Here is a 20990-nt window from a genome sequence, read left to right as displayed (position 1 = left end):
TAACGCCGCTTTTAACAGTATTCCAGTTATATCGCGGCGTATCAGCTTAATGTGGGAGGAAAGTGATGCAGGTCTCAGACTTTTACCACTTCAGTGAAACCCACAAGCACGGGTATGGTGCTGACAAACCTAGAAACATAATCGGGGCGAATCGGGATTTGAACCCACAATCAAGGGACGCAACTCTTCACAACGAATCGCGGCACCTTAGACGACTGGGCCACCCGTGCGGCCCAAGGTAACTGTGATACTGGGATAGTCAGGTGAGCATGTAGCGTGTGAGATAGGATAAGTATATCAATATACACTTTGACTTATCCTATCTCACACTATGCATTTATCCCACGGTTGGACAGAGAGGCACAGTTAAACCTAGCCTGTATTAGACTACAACCTTGAGCCATACACAAGGAAGATGGCTTAAAACAATGCTTCTTCCTCAAGATAGTTACACAATTTAGCAACAAAAAGACATGACTATGTGAGCAGGTTAAAAACACTGTAAAAGGTGAGAAAACCTCTTTACGTAACTAGACCATAACAGCATGATATCGAGGATGTCACGGAGAAACGACAGTAGTTTTGAAGTAGGGAACCTATTCAACCATCACTTTATAACCAATTTGGAAGGGATCTCCAGTCAATATGTTCTTCAAGATAGCCCTCTACATATGCTCAAGGATGTAAGGTTAACCTGCTTGGCATCTTCTTTAACACTTCGTCAAAAATATCAAATACAATGAAGCATGCTAAGACGAGTAGAACAATTGACAATATCCATAAGAGGATCTTCAAACAAATACTGAGACATCACAAGCTCAAGGCAGAGGTGAGCAGATAAGAGTTCTTGGGACATTGTCGAAACAGCTGTACCTTGTGGCGACTTCTATGTTGAAGACCTGAGTCTCTACAGGAGAGCTGCTTCACCCTCCTATGAGCTCTAATGACAATAACCAGAGGATGACATTACAATATTTATTCAGTTTGTATAGGAGACGGTGTACGAGTCCGCTGCAGAGCGTACACTGTATCATCATCTGCACTGATGGACTGCCGTCAACTGTTGTGCCAAGACCAACAGACCAAACTGGCTAAGGCCTTGAACATCGGTGACTGAGATGTCTCATTTTTTTGTTTGTTTGTTTGTCCACACTGAGCAATATTCTAGTTATATGACGGCGGTCTGTAAATAATCGAGTCTGGACCAGACAATCCAGTGATTGACATCATGAGCATCAATCCACTCAATTGGGAAACGATGACATGCATCAACCAAGTCAGCAAGCCTGAACACCCGATCATGTTAGTCACCTCTTATGACAAGCATAGTCGCCTTTTTTTAAAAGCATGGGTTGCTGAGGACCTATTCTCTACCTGGGATCTTCACAGGTTGTCTTGTAGATAGTGGGAAGCGAAGACTGTGGTGGACTTCCAGGGGCATCCTACGTCTGCTGCAGTTGATGTGCAGCACCATCGAGGATGAAGCTGCTCTTGTCTTGTGTGGATTAGATGTCACAGGGAGAGGGAATCCAGCAAAGGTGATAGGCCCAAAGAATTGTCGAGCGTAGCCAAAAGGAAATTGTGGTACAGGAGACTTCCATGTTGGCGGCCGGGCATAAAAGGGCATCATAACATCGTAGAAGCTTTGGGGTAAATATGCAAAGTTCTAACCAGGCATAATGAGATGTCTTCATGGTCATCTGGGTTCAAAATGCAGGTTTAGGAAGGGATGGTCAACAGTTCGTCTGGTTGACAGTACCCTTCAAAGGCTTTTCACTTATGGTTGTACAAGGCCTTGGGAGGGGTGTGATGAGCGGCACTGATGGTCTTGGCTACTCTCATAGAAAAACCCTTGGCAGAGCCAAACACAGATGGAGAGTGTCCGGCCACAGGTGCAATGAGGTCAGAGGAGAGAATCTCTTTGCATTGATAGATGATGGTAATTTTTTTCTGTGATGTTTACCAGAACTTTGAATCAACTTCGTGCTGGCCAATGAGGTGCTGGCCAATAAGGTGCGACCCAAAGCAGTTGAAGCTGTTTGTTGATTGCTGCCTTTTGAAAACCCAAGGTAGAAGGCTGGTAGAGTGGAAAGGCATAGGCATTGAAATTCTCCCACAAGATGGCCATAGTGTCATGGTGATTGTACATAGAAGCATGATGGAAATCATGCAAAAATTGGGCGGATCTTCGAGATACTGCGTGTTGAAAGTCTTCATCATCCAGAGCTTATCCTCCTCTTTCTTCGGGACTGGCTTGGTGAACTCTCCAGTGTGCCTGCTGGGAGTGAAGGAGACTGTCCGGGGATTTGATGACTTGCATCCCTATTGTCCTTGGCCACATCCTCTGCCATGAAAAGAACTAGGCTTCTGAGCGAGGACCTCATGTAACTCCCGTTTTGATGGGTTCCACTGGGGACGGTATCAATACTTCCCTTTTGGGGTCTCCCAGTTGCGAACATTGCAGTTTAAGAAGATCTACTGACACCTGGAAGTGTGTTTCTTTGCTGACATCCTGAGAGACGTCCTGGAGACCTGTTGGCACACAGGTAAGGCGTAGACCAAGGATAGCTTGAAGGAGCACATGGCGACGGATTGCAGTCATGGTGCCCATGTGATGGGACAGTAAAGTCCACAATGCCTTGGAACTTATGTTGAAGCATCATGGCACCTCTGATGTAGCTTCTTCTTCTGACTTGGCATATAACACTGGATGTGAGCAGACAAATGCATCAAATTGTTGTATCTATCTCAATATTCAATAATGGAACTATGAGAAGATCACTTTGGATTGAATGTGGTGATGTCGCACAGTTCTGGCGCTGTGGAGGAGGTAGACACTCCATCCATGCCGGTACGTGTCAGCTCCTCGGTAGAATAGGTATTCAGCAACCCATGCTTGCCATAAAAGGCGACCATGCTTGTCTTAAGAGGCGACAAATGGGATCCAGTGGTCAGGCTCACTGACTTTGTTGATGCATGTCATCGTATCCCAAGACACTCTACTTCTGATGTCTGAATGAAACAAAGGCCTTTTCAAGGTTTGAGGCGAGATCGGACATGAATGGCTTGGGGGGCCGGGTTAGGGATGACGTAGGAACAGTTAAGGACAAACGCCCTGTAAAGACAAACGCCAAATGATGATGTAGCAGGAGGAGGAAGCTCACAAAAATACTCAAAATGTTTTTTCTATGTTCGAACATATCTCCACACTGTGGCAATGAGAAAGAGAATGATATGTCAGGCGAAGTCAGGTGAAGTCAGGTGAAGTCAGCTTGTGTAGGGTCACTATGCATGGGATTACAATGAGTTACCCATTTGTTTAGGTTGTGACCATGGTGATGTTGGGATAAGTTCATGCATTGTTCTTTTTGGCATGAGGCTTTGTTCTAGGGAGTTTCCACACCCAAATCGAAAGAATGAAAAATGCATAGTTTGAGATTGGATAAGTTCGAAAACTTAGGAACATTACAAAGTTAATCATATTTGTTTCTTTCAAGGACATGTATTCTGAAATCATTTTTCACTGGTCAGTGTATCATAATTTCAAATATAAACTTTGATAGTGTGTTCAGTTATAATAAACTTGGCAAATACTTTTGAAATTTTCCCATAATTTATAAAATGCAAATTAATTAATCCTTCAGATTAACTAAGATCGTGGTTAGTTTACAGTTACCTCCCTCCTAGGAGCAACATCATTATTTCCTACATTCCGGGCCTCAACATGGCAATGTTCGCAAGCTTCTAAAGAGCATATAATGGCCGACCCCTAAGATCACTTGAACCAGACACACCTTCATTCAGCAAAGGGTCGTAGAAACCATTTCTCTGGATTTTTTTAAGGATCAAACAACAAGCAAAGGCTTTGAGAAGGCTCTATCCTGAAACCCCATGTTTCCTGAAAACAATGACAACTTACTTGCAGTCTCCTTTGGTCTCATTTGAACGTATTTGGTCCAGATAATCTGGACAGTGGAAGTGAGCCATGTAGTTGACAGCATTGCCATCCAAGCACATTTTATCTGCTCTGGTAGGTGCAAAGTTGATATTCTTCACCTGACCATTGCCATCTGCACAAAACACAAATAAATCATAAATAATGTCAGATCACTTAGGCCAGAAAAACTTTCTTCCTCACTACCAAACATCCCACCTTAAGCCATTTTGTTGACCCTCAAGTATCTACAGGCAAAGAAAGATTTTGAGTGTACTCTTATTTCTTCACTACGAAAGCCTAATGGTGCCACTTTGGTAGCATACATAAAAATTATTCGTTATTTCAATCATTTGTTTGGTATCCTCGAAATCACAAGTTTTTTCTCATTACCTTGATTACATTTTCATAATTTCAATTATTTCTCATTATTTCAAGTTTATTTTAAAAACTTGTAATTTTGAGAAAATAATTAAATGTTTGAGAAAATAATCAATCAAAGTAATGAGAAAAAACTTGTAATTTTGATTTTTAAACATTGTTGAAAGAAGTTTTTTAATAATGAGAAACTAATTGAAACTACAAGTAACTATTTTGAAATTTCGAGATTTGGCAAAAGGACTCAAAATCTTTAAAAATAATAGGGCAACGACACTGTAGCTCACCTGGATATGTAATCATCAGGTGAAAATGTCAAAAGTTTGAAAACAAAAGACAGACACTAAACAAAACTTGCTTTTAGCAGCGATATATTCAAATATAATCTGCATAAATACTTAAAACACAAAATCCAAAGAATTGAACAAATTATGATGTCATCATAAAGAGAAACACACATTCCAAAGTCACTAATGTCCAATAATGCCAACTTCTGGCGAGAGGTTTACAGAGGCAAGTATGCATTATGAGAGAAGTAAGAGCATAGTCAAAACAAGTTTAATTAAAATAAATTTAAATAATGCAAAAACAAACAAATTTTGTGTTGAATCACATAATTAAGTAAATTAATATCAAATTTCATTAAAATTTGTCAATATTGAAATTTGGATTCGAACCTCTTGAACATATTCAGGAGTTATCATTGGTGGGAACAAGCTTCATTGATCAAGTTGTTTTTGAGAAGACATTGTTTACAGTACGAAGGGAAAGTATTATAACATGAGGTAGGTGCATGGCCAAAATGCAAAGAACACGTCCCATTTTAATTCTGGAAACCCAAAAGTCCAGAAACTCTACGCTCTTTGCCCAGTCTCGGTTAAAGGTATTTACAAAATTAAACATGCCGTTTTCATGGGAACATACCAAGGAAGAAAAAATGAAAAAAAAATTGTTTAAAAACTCAATATTTAGACTATGTCGCCCATGGGCCTGCCCATGGGCGAAGTCTGGCCCTTGGGTAGGCCCATGGGCGAGAATATGTTCCTTTACTTAAAACTCATGTTTTTGTTTCGCAAATACATTTAATGTATTCATTCAAGTATCATGACACAAAATTTAACTCATTTGAAATTAATTCAACGATTTTATAGCGATATTGAACTATTTCGCCCATGGGCGAGAAAAAGGTTTGGCCCATTGGCAAGAATATGTTCCTTTACTTAAAACTCATGATTTTGTTTCGCAAATACATTAAATGTATTTATTGAAGTATCATGACACAAAATTAAAATCATTTTAACTTAATTCAACTATTTCATAGCGATATTGAAATATTTCGCCCATGGGCGAGAAAAACGTTTGGCCATGGGCAGGCCCATGGGCGAAAACATGTTCCTTTACTTAAAACTCATGATTTTGTTTCGCAAATACATTAAATGTATTTATTGAAGTATCATGACACAAAATTAAAATCATTTTAACTTAATTCAACTATTTCATAGCGATATTGAAATATTTCGCCCATGGGCGAGAAAAACGTTTGGCCATGGGCAGGCCCATGGGCGAAAACATGTTCCTTTACTTAAAACTCATGATTTTGTTTCGCAAATACATTAAATGTATTTATTGAAGTATCATGACACAAAATTAAAATCATTTTAACTTAATTCAACGATTTTATAGCGATATTGAAATATTTCGCCCATGGGCGAGAAAAAGGTTTGGCCCATGGGCGAGTATATGTTCCTTTACTTAAAACTCATGATTTTGTTTCGCAAATACATTAAATGTATATATTCAAGTATCATGACACAAAATTTAACTAATTTTTACTTAATTCAACTATTTTACGGCGTTATTAAAATATTTCGCCCATGTTTTCGTCAGTCCCTTTCAAGCATCAACTAACTGTTTGCAAAGTATATTGTATCATGTGAAATATACTTTATATTATATCATTACATTACTATTTAAAAAGGGCATTTGGTTGGATGTTTCCTTTAGTTCTACAAATTTCACCTGTTTTACATATTGTAGCGATCTTTAATGAACCCGGCCTTACCTCTCAAAACGTTTTGACAGTTTATCATACGAATTCATGTGCGTGTACTCCAATTCACAACATTAAATTTTAGTTAGTTTCTATTTCATTTCCCATTTTATGTCCCGTTGATACATCACACTGGGCAATTACGTGACACTAGGTATGCAATATACAGGTACGCGTGCGCGTATTTTAATGAAAAAAACTATTCGTCTTTTATTGCATAACGTTTGGCTGAATATCTTACATTCTAACGAAATCTCGAAATAATTATTTAATTACATGCGGTTTCGAACTGACCAGTGGGAATTATGTTTCAGTGCGATTGAGGAAAACGTGAGTGAATATTGTGACACTAAAGCAACTTTTAACTGCATTGTCACTTTTGGTATGAAAATGGTAACAGTTCAGAAAAAACAACAGCCTTCTTATGATAATTCTCATTAGTACGTTGTATCTAATTACAGTGTCGGCCTTATTTACAGGTGATTCTACAATACCTGCTCTCGGTCAATTACGATCTACCACACCACGTGTGAATAAACAGTTATGCAGGTGTTGCTGTGGGCAAATACCTAGCCTGAAAATGTTTAATTTTTTTTAGGAGACATGTTTTACAAATGTTCGTTGATATGTGGATATATTAAGCACAAAGACAAAAAAATGTTTATGAAAGTTGAATTAGTGCCTTGATATATTCATCGAGATGTGTATCATCGTTTAATGGGGTCATTCAATAAACGTATGTTTGGAGGAGATATCAAAGGAGCCGCCCAATATACACAGTGTCGTCCGGTGAACTACCACCCCACCCTGTCCATTAGAGTTATGTAATCGGTACACAAATATATTTGATGCGGTGTCAGTGCGGAAGAGTTTGAATTACGTCCGCCACTTGCCACAGAAATCCTCAAAGTATAGAAACAATAAACAAGGTCAATCCGTACTAATTACCTAGTGACGCACGTAACAACGACTGTCAATAGGGAAAATTGTGAAAACAAATTGAAATAGATTTTAATAAAACATTATTGTACTAAATAACTCGCAAAAGCGATGCCTAAAACTGTTTGACCGTGTTATGTGTGTTGTAAACTGACGAATAGCAAGTAATTGTCATGCTGTACGCATGGTTCCATATACAAATTCAGTTATACAACCAGTATGAAACTGAGAACTGAGATACCAAGTACAACCTGCATTCACACACGGAAGCAATATACTTGTGTGTATGCCCTCTCCTCTAAAAAATGTATCACTAAAGTATTTGCATTGTAATAAATATAGTAATGATAAAACTTGGTAATTTGGTAGGTCTCCGACAGATATGATTTTCAGTTTTTTTACACCTTTGATTGATACGGATTACGTACCTGTAGTCTATTCACTGTCTTTAATGTATCTGCTTGTTAGAAATTTCAAATGTCTTGTTATAGCACTGTTCCTAAAATACGGCAGTTTCTTTTATCGGGTATAAATAGTTGATTCGTCTTGTCACGCAGTCATTTTTACTTGATCGAATGATTTCCACAAAAAATTACGGCAGAGAGTTTTGTATTTTATTATATTTTTAGAAGATTTTAGAAGATGCTTACATCACTGTATCTCAGAACGTAAAACTGATAACATTCAAACATGTAATTAGTACACAGTTAATTGTTACATATAATTTCCTGCATATTCCTTTTTGAACAAAAAGCCTACATGTATACTGATATCGGTGTCCACTGTTAAAAGGGTATTAGTGCAGTCAGCCATGGTAAATGGAGAGACAATAATAAGGTGATTAATTATAGTCTGTTGCAGAATATGCGGTATAAGTGTAGTCATTGATACATATACACATTACACATATACAGATGAAATACACGATATGATGCAGTGCAAGAACAAATTAAGATACGGTTTCTATTAAAAATAATTATACGATTTTGGATTTAATTAGCATGTTTAAATTTTCAGGCCAACACGGCTGAGATACAGCATCGGCATACTCAACTGGAGTTGTTTTCTGCCGGTCGTAAGTTCATTGTTTGACTGAGCACACTCGTGTCGAGGTTGCGATATTTTCTTCTCTTTGTTGGCAGCCTGCCACCGGTCTGAATTTTGAGAAAGGTCTCAGCATGGGACTGTTAATTACTTCTTAATGATGTCTACAAGCTTACAAACTTGTAGATGTTGGGTGCGGTTAGGACCAAACTTTTTCAGCTCAGAGTGTTAGTGGTCCTGGAACCCATAGTGTCAAACAGGTTCTGCACAAAACGTCCATCAGATTCTACTGTTCAGCAACATTGTCACTGAATTTCAGAACTCTGGCATGATATAATAATCAAGGATTTCGAAGGTGAACGAGGGGAAAGGCAGACGCACGTGGATTTACCCTCAGGTTATTATTGTCTGGAGTTCACATTTTGGGGCATTTCATATACTAATTGAACAGAGTTCACCTGCACATGTCCACTTTAGTGATACAGACTGTAACCAAAAATGCAATGAGCCGTAGCTCTTAATCCCTTATAACAACGGTAACAACAACCAGGGTGAGGACACAGTAAGGTTAAACCGTGTCCAACAGACAATCTGAGGTGGCTATCTCCCATCAAGTCAGCTCTGTTTTTAAGCGCATAGTTATGTTTTTACATATTGAAATAAAAGGAATTTAAAAATTTATATTTAACAAACCTACACATTACCAAATACAAAACTTTATAACCCTTTCTAGACTTCGTTCCAATATACCTGGATTATTCAACTCGCTCGCGAAGGTCGTATGCGACTTTAAAGTGAATACGTCTACAGTGTACAAGTAACTTTTAACTGTATCATATATACTCATGATAAGCAATTATTTTCGTTCCTAATTCGAATGAGCACATTCTGAGGCTAAATCTGTAAAAGGACAGACAAAATATTTCTTTGTACAATGCAAACGATACAAACGTAGCGGCTGATAATAGAGACAATGATTTAATAATCTGCAATATATCAAGTGTTCTCGTTCAATCTATTGTACATATTGAAGTGATTGTAAAGTTTCAAGGAGTACTAAAATGTTGTGGTATTATGAATGTATTTAGAATATGAATAGCGAAAAACAGTCACCATATCGGATGTACATGTATAACTTGTCTTCCAACACCACGCTTGTGCCGAGGCCCATGGTCATAAAACTAATCGGTCCCATAAAAGGAGCAAATAGTTTCGCAGATACTTCTTGCTATGGTTCACTCCCAATTGGCAGATGACCTAATCATCAGTCAGACCAGTCAAGTGTGACCAGCGTACCTGCCTGGTTTTGGCTCCTAATTACTGAACTGCCCAATACTGTCATACTGTGGGCAGAGTAAGCGGCCTCGTTGAGTGATACAGACTAACCAGATTATGATTGTGTTTGTAAGTTGCGTTTAATCTGTGTCGGGTTGCAGTTGTTTTATTAGTCAAGACTAGGGGTAGTTTTTTCAATGAAACCTTTTAGCCGTTGAGTTTGTTTTGCATTCATTTCATTAAATACATTGTTAGGTAGAATAATAACACGTTATATGGATTAAACATCTCCCTAATCTGAGTATAATCTCACATGTACTCTAAGTACCGTACTATATTACTTTGCGGAGACACTGAGTAAAATTTTTTAGTTGGCATTGTATGCTGTCTGATGACTTTACACAAATCCCTGCATTCAATAGACCCGTGAAGATCTTCAACAAACCATTCTTGGCATAAAAGGGCGACAGCGCTTGTCGTAAGAAGCGACTACCGGGATCGGGTGGTCAGGCTCGCTGACTTGGTTGATGCATGTCATCGTATCCCAATTGCGTGGATCGATGCACATGATGTCAATCACTGGATTGTCTGGTCCAGACTCGATTATTTACAGAAAGCCGTCATACAGCTGAAATATTGCTAAGTGTGGCGTTATACAACTAACAAACAAACAAAACACAAAAAGAGAAAGTGTATGAGTACTAAAACTTGCAATAGATATGCGTACCCTACGTACACACATGAGTCCCATTCGACAGTCTACAACACACGAATAACTGTCAAACAAGTTTGGGTACCCCTTCTGTTCAGGCAAGTTATTTAGTTCGATAATTTTGTATTAAAATCCTTTTCAATTTGTTTTCATCCTTTTTCCCTATTCCATGCATGTTTATGTTGCTACATCTTATTGCTCATGTTTCCAAGTATTGTAAAACACTTTAATGTTTCTCCTTCTTAATCTAACGTTATAACATTTCCGGTCATTGCCATCATCTAATACACAAGAGATGATACCAAGACATATTTTATTCGGTTTTATGGTCTATGCGGTCTTACAATTGATTTTATTAGTCTTTAAATCTTATGTCTAGTAAATATTTTCACAAACAGGGCTGTTAACTGATATAAGGAATGTGACATCCAGTTGAGGACTGAATACGACGTACGTTAGTCTGGTAACGACATTTCTACAATAATTTTTTGAATAAACCGTTAATACGCCAGTTGTGACAGGGATGATGGTATGGTAGATGTAGCAGACATATTGACAGCCGTTGTTACGCGAGTCACTAGGTTATTAGTACGGCATTGGCCTTGTTGATTGGTACTACGCTTTCTGTGGCCACTGGCTGACGTAATTCAAACTCCTTCCACACTGACATCGCACCAAATATATTTGTGTGCCGATTACATAACTCTTACTTGACAGGGTAGGGTGGTAGTTCACGCGAAACGGACGACACAGTGTATATTGAGCGGCTCCTTTGATATCGCCTCACAACATCCTTTTAATGAATGACCTATTAAACGATGATACACATCAGGATCGCGGAGAAAATACAAGCTTCGTTCGCGTTGAATATATATATCAAGGCACAAATTCATCTTTCATAAACATTTTGTGTCTTGGTGCTTAATATATCCACATATCAACGAAAATATGTAATACATGTATCCACAAAAATATACATGTACAGGCTAGGTATTTGCCCACAGCAACACCTGCATAACTGTTTATTCACACGTGGTGTGGCAGATTGTAATTGACCGACAACAAGTATTGTAGAATCACCTGTAAATAAGGCCGACACTGTAATTAGACACAACGTACTAATGAGAATATGAGAATTATCATAAGAAGGCTGTTACGTTTTTCTTAACTATTACCATTTTCATACCAAAAGTGACAATGCAGTTAAAAGTTGCTTTAGTGTCACAATATTCACTCACGTTTTCCTCAATCGCATTGAAACATAATTCCTACTGGTCAGTTCGACACTGCTTGTAATTAAATAATTATTTCGAGATTTCGTTAGAATGTAAGATATTCAGCCAAACGTTATGCAATAAAAGACGAATAGTTTCTTTCCATTAAAATACGCGCACGCGTACCTGTCACGTAATTGCACAGTGGGATGTATCAACGGGTCATAAAATGGGAAATGAAATAGAAACTAACTAAAATTTCATGTTGTACACGCACATGAATTCGTATGATAAACTGCCAAAACGTTTTGAGAGATAAGGCCGGGTTCATTAAAGATGTTGGGTGCGGTTAGGACCAAACTTTTTCAGCTCAGAGTGTTAGTGGTCCTGGAACCCATAGTGTCAAACAGGTTCTGCACAATACGTCCATCAGATTCTACTGTTCAGCAACATTGTCACTGAATTTCAGAACTCTGGCATGATATAATAATCAAGGATTTCGAAGGCAAAATCTTTTCTCGCCCATGGGCGAAATATTTCAATAAATCTGTAAAATAGCTGAATTGAGTAAAATTGAGTTACATTATGTGCCATGAAAATAGTAAGAACACCTGCATGTATTTGCGAAACAAAAACATAAGTTTTAAGTAAAGGAAAATATTCTCGCCCATGGGCCAAACCCTTTTGTCGCCAATGGGCGAAATATTTCAACATCACTATAAAATCGTTGAATTAAGTTAAAATGAGTTAAATTTTGTGTCATGATACTTAAATAAATACATTTAATGTATTTGCGAAACAAAAACATGAGTTGAGTAAAGGAACATATTCTCGCCCATGGGCAGGCCCATGGGCGACATAGTCTAAATATTGAGTTTTTGAACATTTTTTCTTCTTCATTTTTTCATTAAGTTTTGTGTCATGATACTTCAATGAATACATTTAATGTATTTGCGAAACAAAATCATGAGTTTTAAGTAAAGGAACATATTTTCGCCCATGGGCCAAACCTTTTTCTCACCCAGGGGCGAAATATTTCAATATCACTATAAAATCGTTGAATTAAGTTAAAATGAGTTAAATTTTGTGTCATGATACTTCTTTCAATACATTTAATGCATTTGCGAAACAAAATCATGAGTTTTAAGTACAGGAACATATTCTCGCCCATGGGCCAAACCTTTTTCTCGCCCATGGGCGAAATATTTCAATATCGCTATAAAATCGTTGAATTAAGTTAAAATGAGTTAAATTTTGTGTCATGATACTTGAATGAATACATTAAATGTATTTGCGAAACAAAAACATGAGTTTTAAGTAAAGGAACATATTCTTGCCCATGGGCCTGCCCATGGGCCTACCCATGGGCCAGACTTCGCCCATGGGCAGGCCCATGGGCCACACTTCGCCCATGGGCAGGCCGATGGGCGACATAGTCTACATATTGAGTTTTTAAACAATTTTTTTTTCATATTTTCTTCCTTGGTATGTTCCCATGAAAACGGCATGTTTAATTTTGTAAATACCTTTAACCGAGACTGGGCAAAGAGCGTAGAGTTTCTGGACTTTTGGGTTTCCAGAATTAAAATGGGACGTGTTAAAGGTAAAATAAAGGTAACAATTAATAATATCGTGAAAACAGAACATGAGTGTTAGGTTCCACTACTAACTATACAAGTACCTAATTTCAAGACATTTTGAAAGAAAATGGTTTCGTCATTGTCAAAGAAGTTTCAGCTTTCAGTAAAATCATCTGCAATGGTCAAATCAAGGTTAAAATTTAAAGTATCCCAATAACTTGGAACAGATATACATTTTGAACTTCACTACTAGCTACACATAAAACACAATTTGATTACAATATGGCTCCTGTGGCAGCCATATTGAAAATCAGATTCAAGTTCTCAGCTTCATTGGTGCAGAGGTTTCTGAGGAGATGATGTTTGACACGGACGAAGCACAATTCACGACAAAACCTCGGACATGACATATGCTCACACGACTTACAGTCAGGTGTGCTAAAAATTGGAAGAAGTCAAATGATTAACCAATGAAAGCAATCAGGTCACTGCCAGAACTTCATGCCATGGAAGGTAAGGCACTTTATTTTCCAAACATGGCTCCCCCAGGATTTACAGCTTCAGTTCAAGCAATATCACCAGAGAATATGGCTCTTATGAGCACAATCACCAACTGTTTGACCAAGGCAAGCACAGCAAGAACATACCTGCACACTTGGATGTAAGTGGTGCCATGCTGGGATCCTTCTGGGAGACATAGTAGTTGGCAGCACTGGACACATGGTACACATGGCAGTCCTTTCTGAAGAAGTTCACCATGAACTTCAGACAGCTCACATAGAACTCATAGGGGCTGTAACGAGAATACAGGAGTACACATGCATGTGAATATAGTGTTTGGACTGCTTTACTACATAGTTTATGAATATAGTCAAATTAACAGAAAGGATAGACAGGTTCTGTGACTCACCTGTATGCTTTCATATTAGATGTAACATAATGCAGATTAGCCCTACTTAGAAGATTTATGCCTTATGTAAGTTTATTCATTGAGAAATGTTTTTTTCGCTTGTTCTCCATTGTAATCAGCAGTATCAAAGCCAGAGGACACAGCAGCCTGAGAATAATCATGCGAAGTCCAGGCACACCAATGGTCAAATAATATTGGCTTAAATATTTATATAACTAACTTATTTCTCAAACAGTTCCATTGTAAATTGTTCTACAGTTAGAAAGGTTTTAATAATCAGGAGGATATTCATTAGTATGGTTTTATGCCACTTTTAGCAATATTTCAGCAATATCGCGGCAGGGGACACCAGAAATGGGCTTCAGACATTGTACCCATGTCGGGAAATGAACCCGGATCTTCGGGGTCACGAGCGAACGCTTTAACTTCTCGGCTACCTGACCACCCCTCAAAGAAGATATGAGTCAAATGCAGACTAATCAACATACAGGCGCTGCAATTCAACTTACAGAGTTACAGAAACTTGGAGCGACTGAGGAATACAAAGAATGCATTCAAATTTATTATTGTTTTGCCAATGCTAACATATAAATTGTTTACGTGTTTCTCTCGATATTATTAGCATATTTCATCAATCAATGTTGAAGCAATAATGATCCAGTGTCGAAAATCATAGCAATTCCTTAGCTTGTGGCTATGGCATTAACACAAAACTTGGCATCTTTTGTTTACTATGCGAGCTGGTGTATCTACACACATGACCAACATTAGACAGTAAGATTTACTCTAAATACACAACACAACTATCCAAATAGGAGACGAAAGTAAGGACAAATTCTCACAAATGACTTGTAATCAGCTTTCTTTTTTCTGTCTAAAAGGTTGGTTGGTTTGTTGTTTAACACCACATTCAGCAATATTCCAGCTTTTTGACGGCAGTCTGTAAATAATCGAGTCTGGACCAGACATTCCAGTGATTGATATCATGAGCATTGATCCATGCAATTGGAATCGTTGACATGCATCAACAAAGTCAGCCAGCCTGACCACCCAATTCCGTTAGTCGGCTCTTATGACAAGCATAGTCGCCTTTTACGGCAAGCATGGGGGGCTGAAGACCTATTCTACCCCGGATCTTCAGGTTTCAGTCTTAAAGAACATATAACTTACTTGCAATAGTCTCCCTCTTTAGTTGCCATGTCCACAAACTTTTCATATGCAGCCTTACAGTGGGAAGCTACGTCCATAACGGCCGATTCACATGGTGAAGGCTTGTAAACTGGTTCAAAATCTAAGCTTTCTTCATCCAATTCTATATCAGATACGGGTTTTTTGTCAGGGTTATTCTTAAGCTCTTCCTTCATCCGTTGTATCCCCTCTTTGAAAACCTCTTTCATTTTTGTTGGCTGTTTAATGATGACCAAGACATCTGGTTTTACCTCAGCTTGGGGCACAGGGTTGAAGATGATGATGAAGATAACGATGACACTTCCTTGGCTGTTGAGGAAAAATACTGGTATTGTTTTGTTTTGTTTGTTTGTTGTTTAATGCCACACTCAGCAATATTCCAGCTATAAAACGTCAGTCTGTAAATAATCATGATGTCAATCACTGGATTGTCTAGTCCAGACTTGATTATTTACAGACCGCTGTCATAAAGCTGAAATATTGCTGAGTGTGGCGCTAAACAACAAACAAACAAACAAACACACAAATACAGTTGTAAGTAAAAAGGGTTTATGTTTTAGAACTATTTACAGGTCTCAGATCAGGATTTGTTTGAAATGAAAAACACAAGAATGAAAAATGTTGTTTTTTTGGTTAAACAGTTCTGACACCATCCAGAGCCAATTAAAGGTTTGTTTTGTATAGAAATGCAATGAAATATCAGTTCACATAAAAACACTAAAATCTACAGAAAATGATTGACAGAAAAGTTATAGTTCTAAAAAACCTACAAAAGGCTTAGATATATATGGTTAAATAAGAACATCTTAAAATTACCATAAAGGTCATAAGGTGTTTCTCAAATTGACAGACATGATGGCATATTGTGGAACAGATCTGATCTGACCTGTTGAGATCTTTTCAATGGTCGGAACAAGCATGTAAAGTTTCAGCTTCTGTGGTCCCTTGGGTATTTAGATTTTTTTATCTTATTTGTTATTTAATGTCACACTCAGCAATATTCCAGCTATATGACGTCGGTGTGTAAATAATCAAGTCTGGACCAGACAATCCAGTGATTGACATCTTGAGCATCGATCCATGCAATTAATATACGATGACATGCACCAACCAGTCAGCAAACCTGACCACCGGATCCGATGCATGTCATCGATCCAAATTGCGTGGATTGATGTTCAGGATGTAAATCAATGGATTGTCTGGTTCAGACCCGATTACTTACAAACCGCCGTCATATAGCTGGAATATTGATGAGTGCGGCGTAAAACAACAAACCAAAACCAAACCCCTCCACCGTCATACTGTTTGCGATAGATGTTGGAAGGATCTTATCCCAGTTTTGCAACAGCCCTTCTCTTGGCTGTCCAAAAAGTTATCCCCACCTGCAATGATGTCATTGTTCGAGTTGAAATGGGTTCCAGCTAGAGCTTTCTGAATGTTTGGGAACAGATGGAAGTCAGGAGAATAAGACGGGCGATGAAGGGGTTCAAAGCCTTACTCTTGGATTGTAGTAATGGCAATGACTGATTTGTGCACTGGCACATTGACGTGATGGAAGAGCACAGTTTTTCTCAGCTTCCCACATCCTGCAGCCCTAATTTCATCCTGTAATTGCCACAAATATGCAGCATGATATGCTCCATTTAGGATTGTCCACCATTGGTGTCCCAGAACACGGAAGCCATAACCTTTCCAGCTGATGGTGATGGTGATGGTGATGTTGATGGTGATGGCAAATGCTTCCAAATGCTTGATTGTTGTTTGGACTGCAATTGCCTACAATCACAACTTATTGCAAGAACCTAGCTTTCTCAATCAGCTTCAAATAGAGCTATATTTTCACTGGAGATGTGCCTAGTGAGTTATCAGATGTCAGAAGCTTCATTGCCAAAGTATCTGTGATAATGGAAGGTACTATCTCCAGGGAAATCGCCTACTGAACTATAGCAATATGACGCTCAGTCAATCGCCAGTCGGTCATCACAATATTGTGGATTCTCTGGACCATTTCTGTTGTTGCTGATGTGACAGGTCTTCAAGGAATGGGGCAGTCTTCAAGGCTCATCTGCCATGCTTAAACTTTGCTACCCACATTCCCTATGTACTCATATTTTCATTGATGGCTTATGGCGTTAAGCCCTTTTTTTGCAAATACTTGATCATTGTATATTCCAACACCAAGTTAAGATCAAATGCTGAATCGGCATAAATTCTGATACCACTGCTCCTTGACTGAAGAAGAAGCCTCTGTTGTTGACACCCTCTCTCAGGGGTGCAATGCTGGACAGTAAACTATAAGTCACCACTGTATCACCAGTTACTCTCAAAGAGCACTGTGTTATCGATGTTTATAAAGACATGGTAGAAACACAAAACCAGTCTTACTTCATGAGTTACAACTGTAAATAGATGGTATTCCTGTAAAAGCACAATGTGCTATCTATAGAAACACAAAGCAAGACTTATTTTACAATAGTAAAATAAACCCTGAGACTAAGACAATTCAGAAAGCATGATCTGTTTGTCTAGAACTAGATGACTTTAAGAAACACACTAATCTAGTTCTAATTCAGACCTTAGAGTAGTCTCTACTGTAAACATAAGGTTTGGACTTCTAACAACAGTGTAGGAAAATCTAGGATACGCAAACACTAATATGTATAAACTAGCATCGAGCCCCTATAGGTACTTCCATCCTGAAGAAATACTCACCAAGACGTTCTCTCACTCGTAACATTACAGCTGGCAAATAACCATGTTCAAAACACGTCACATAAAAGTTACTGCAACTAAACACACTGCTGACACAAATATTTTATTAATGATACTCCAGGTGAAAGAATCTTCTAAACATACCAAAAAGATTTGGCTTTTACTTTTATATCTTTTGGCTGTGAAAACAACATGCTAGTTTGCCTTTTTTCATTCAAAATAAGACATTTTGAAAATAAATCTTTGAACAAAATAAACATATATGGTAAAGTTATTTTAGTGTTACAATGCTTGATGCTTTTTTCACCTAAAATATCTGAAACCAATAAACAAACAGGAAAGATGACATAAAACATGAAGCTGGTACAGATGATGGATTGAGGCAGAGAACAGTCATCTTACCTCATGGATGAAACCTCGGTGCGGTTGTACAATTCACTCATGTTACTGTTCTTCATGACTTCATCAACCTGAAATATACATGTCACTACTGAAGTTGCAGTCGGTGATCATTGGTCATCTCCATTGCAGCAAAGTGATATCACAATAAAGAATGGACTTATAAATCTTCAGACAACAGTGATAGCAATATTCCTGCCATGTGACAACAGGGGCAACACTGATAGCAATATTCCTGCCATGTGACAACAGGGGCAACACTGATAGCAATATTCCAGCCATGTGATAACAGGGGACAACAGTGATAGCAATATTCCAGCCATGTGACAATAGGGGCAACACTGATAGCAATATTCCAGCCATGTGATAACAGGGGACAACAGTGATAGCAATATTCCAGCCATGTGATAACAGGGAACAACAGTGATAGCAATATTCCAGCCATGTGACAACAGGGGCAACACTGATAGCAATATTCCTGCCATGTGACAACAGGGGACATCACTGATAGCAATATTCAAGCCATGTGATAACAGGGGACAACAGTGATAGCAATATTCCAGCCATCTGACAACAGGGGCAACACTGATAGCAATATTCCAGCAATGTGATAACAGCGGACAACAGTGATAGCAATATTCCAGCCATGTGACAACAGGGGCAACACTGATAGCAATATTCCTGCCATGTGACAACAGGGGACAACACTGATAGCAATATTCAAGCCATGTGATAACAGGGGACAACAGTGATAGCAATATTCCAGCCATCTGACAACAGGGGCAACACTGATAGCAATATTCCAGCAATGTGATAACAGCGGACAACACTGATAGCAATATTCCAGCCATGTGACAACAGGGGCAACACTGATAGCAATATTCCTGCCATGTGACAACAGGGACAACACTGATAGCAATATTCCTGCCATGTGACAACAGGGGCAACACTGATAGCAATATTCCAGCCATGTGATAACAGGAGCAACAGTGATAGCAATATTCCTGCCATGTGACAACAGGGGCAACAGTGATAGCAATATTCCAGTCATGTGACAACAGCGGACAACACTGATAGCAATATTCCAGCCATGTGACAACAGCGGACAACACTGATAGCAATATTCCAGCCATGTGACAACAGCGGACAACACTGATAGCAATATTCCAGCCATGTGACAACAGGGGCAACACTGATAGCAATATTCCTGCCATGTGACAACAGCGGACAACAGTGATAGCAATATTCCAGCCATGTGACAACAGCGGACAACACTGATAGCAATATTCCAGCCATGTGACAACAGCGGACAACACTGATAGCAATATTCCTGCCATGTGACAACAGCGGACAACACTGACAGCAATATTCCAGCCATGTGACAACAGCGGACAACACTGATAGCAATATTCCAGCCATACGACTGACCTGGGCAACAACTTTAGCAGACATGTTCTTGAACTCCTCGCTGGTGGTGTCGTTGAGTGCGTTGTTCCACTGCTGGTTGGCCACGGTCAAGGAGGCGTTGTAGTCAGGCACTGCAACAAGTCTCAAACCAGTTACCACACATTTCATTTATTCATCTTTACCTTTGGTTTTACATGATCATAGTAAAATGTTTGCCTGTAGTTCCTATGAACAAGCACTGTTCATATTAAAGTAAAGTGATGTCTAAGTGTCACAATCTGTAATTTGAGAAATATTGTTCTGTGGATGCAGTGATACGATTGCCCTGCCAATACACATCAATATCAGTGTTACCCATGAAGGTCCGGGGTAGAATAGGTCTTCAGCAACCTATGTTTGATGTCAAAGGCAACAATGCCTGTCGTAAGAGGCAACTAACAGGATCTGGTGGTCAGGCTCGCTGACTTGGTTAATGCATGTCATCGTATCCCAATTGCGTGGATCGATGCTCATGATATCAGTCACTGGATTGTCTGGTCCAGACTTGATTATTTACAGACTGCCATCATGTAGCCGGAATACTGCTGAGTGCAGCATTAAACAACAAACCAACAATAACAGTGTAAGCAATGAAAGCAAATATGCCAAGCCTCGAGCTGAACAAAAATATTTTCCTATTGGTCACCAGTAGAGTAACTATTCATCCTGGCAGCCATTGTTGACCATTTTATCATCATCCTAACCTGCTCTTTGGAAAAAGATTAGGTAAGTAGCATGTAGGACTTATTAAGCGATACCATATTCCAGATATATAACATTGTCAGTTCTTCACATGGGGTGCATACACTATTTTCCTCAATATGAATGGATGAATTTTCAAGGGATAAGGTGGCTTTCTTAGATACATGGGTCATTTTTAAACAGAACACACACAAACCAGAATTTGACCTATACTGCAAGACAACAGATACGCTCTTCTATCTGCCATACACTTCTTGCCATCCACATCTGAGACCTCAAGGTCAAAGTACCTCATAGCCAATTACTATGACTCAAAATGATATGCACCTTGCAGTCGTAATAAGAGTTCCACAGCAATAACTTGGTCATGTATACCTGAGGAGAGGCTATCCTATGAAAATCTTAATGGATAAGAACACTCCTCTTAACAAAAAAAAAACAAAACTTTCTGAAGACACTAAACCAGTTATCTTCATCATAGATTACTGCACTCTTCAGCTCCACAAT

General features: G+C 38.7%; 1 protein-coding gene across 5 annotated transcripts in view; it reads right to left on the bottom strand.

The window, feature by feature from the left end:
• LOC124119039 overlaps positions 1-20990 on the bottom strand; it is a 130874-nt gene that overhangs the window by 107502 nt on the left and 2382 nt on the right. For all 5 annotated transcript variants that reach the window (XM_048393706.1, XM_048393708.1, XM_048393707.1 and 2 more), the window contains exons 2-6: positions 19764-19873; positions 18339-18406; positions 15207-15533; positions 13774-13919; positions 3920-4070 (exon numbers count right to left, since the gene is read on the bottom strand). In XM_048393706.1, the coding sequence (XP_048249663.1) occupies positions 3920-4070; positions 13774-13919; positions 15207-15533; positions 18339-18406; positions 19764-19787 (716 nt within the window). In that variant the 5' untranslated portion in view covers positions 19788-19873. The remainder of the gene's footprint in view (positions 1-3919; positions 4071-13773; positions 13920-15206; positions 15534-18338; positions 18407-19763; positions 19874-20990) is intronic.

Source organism: Haliotis rufescens, unplaced genomic scaffold (genome assembly GCF_023055435.1).
Source record: "Haliotis rufescens isolate VD_foot unplaced genomic scaffold, xgHalRufe1.0.p SCAF_12, whole genome shotgun sequence".
In the NCBI taxonomy this organism is placed as follows: Eukaryota; Metazoa; Mollusca; class Gastropoda; order Lepetellida; family Haliotidae; genus Haliotis; species Haliotis rufescens.
This window is presented reverse-complemented; position numbering and strand designations above follow the sequence as displayed.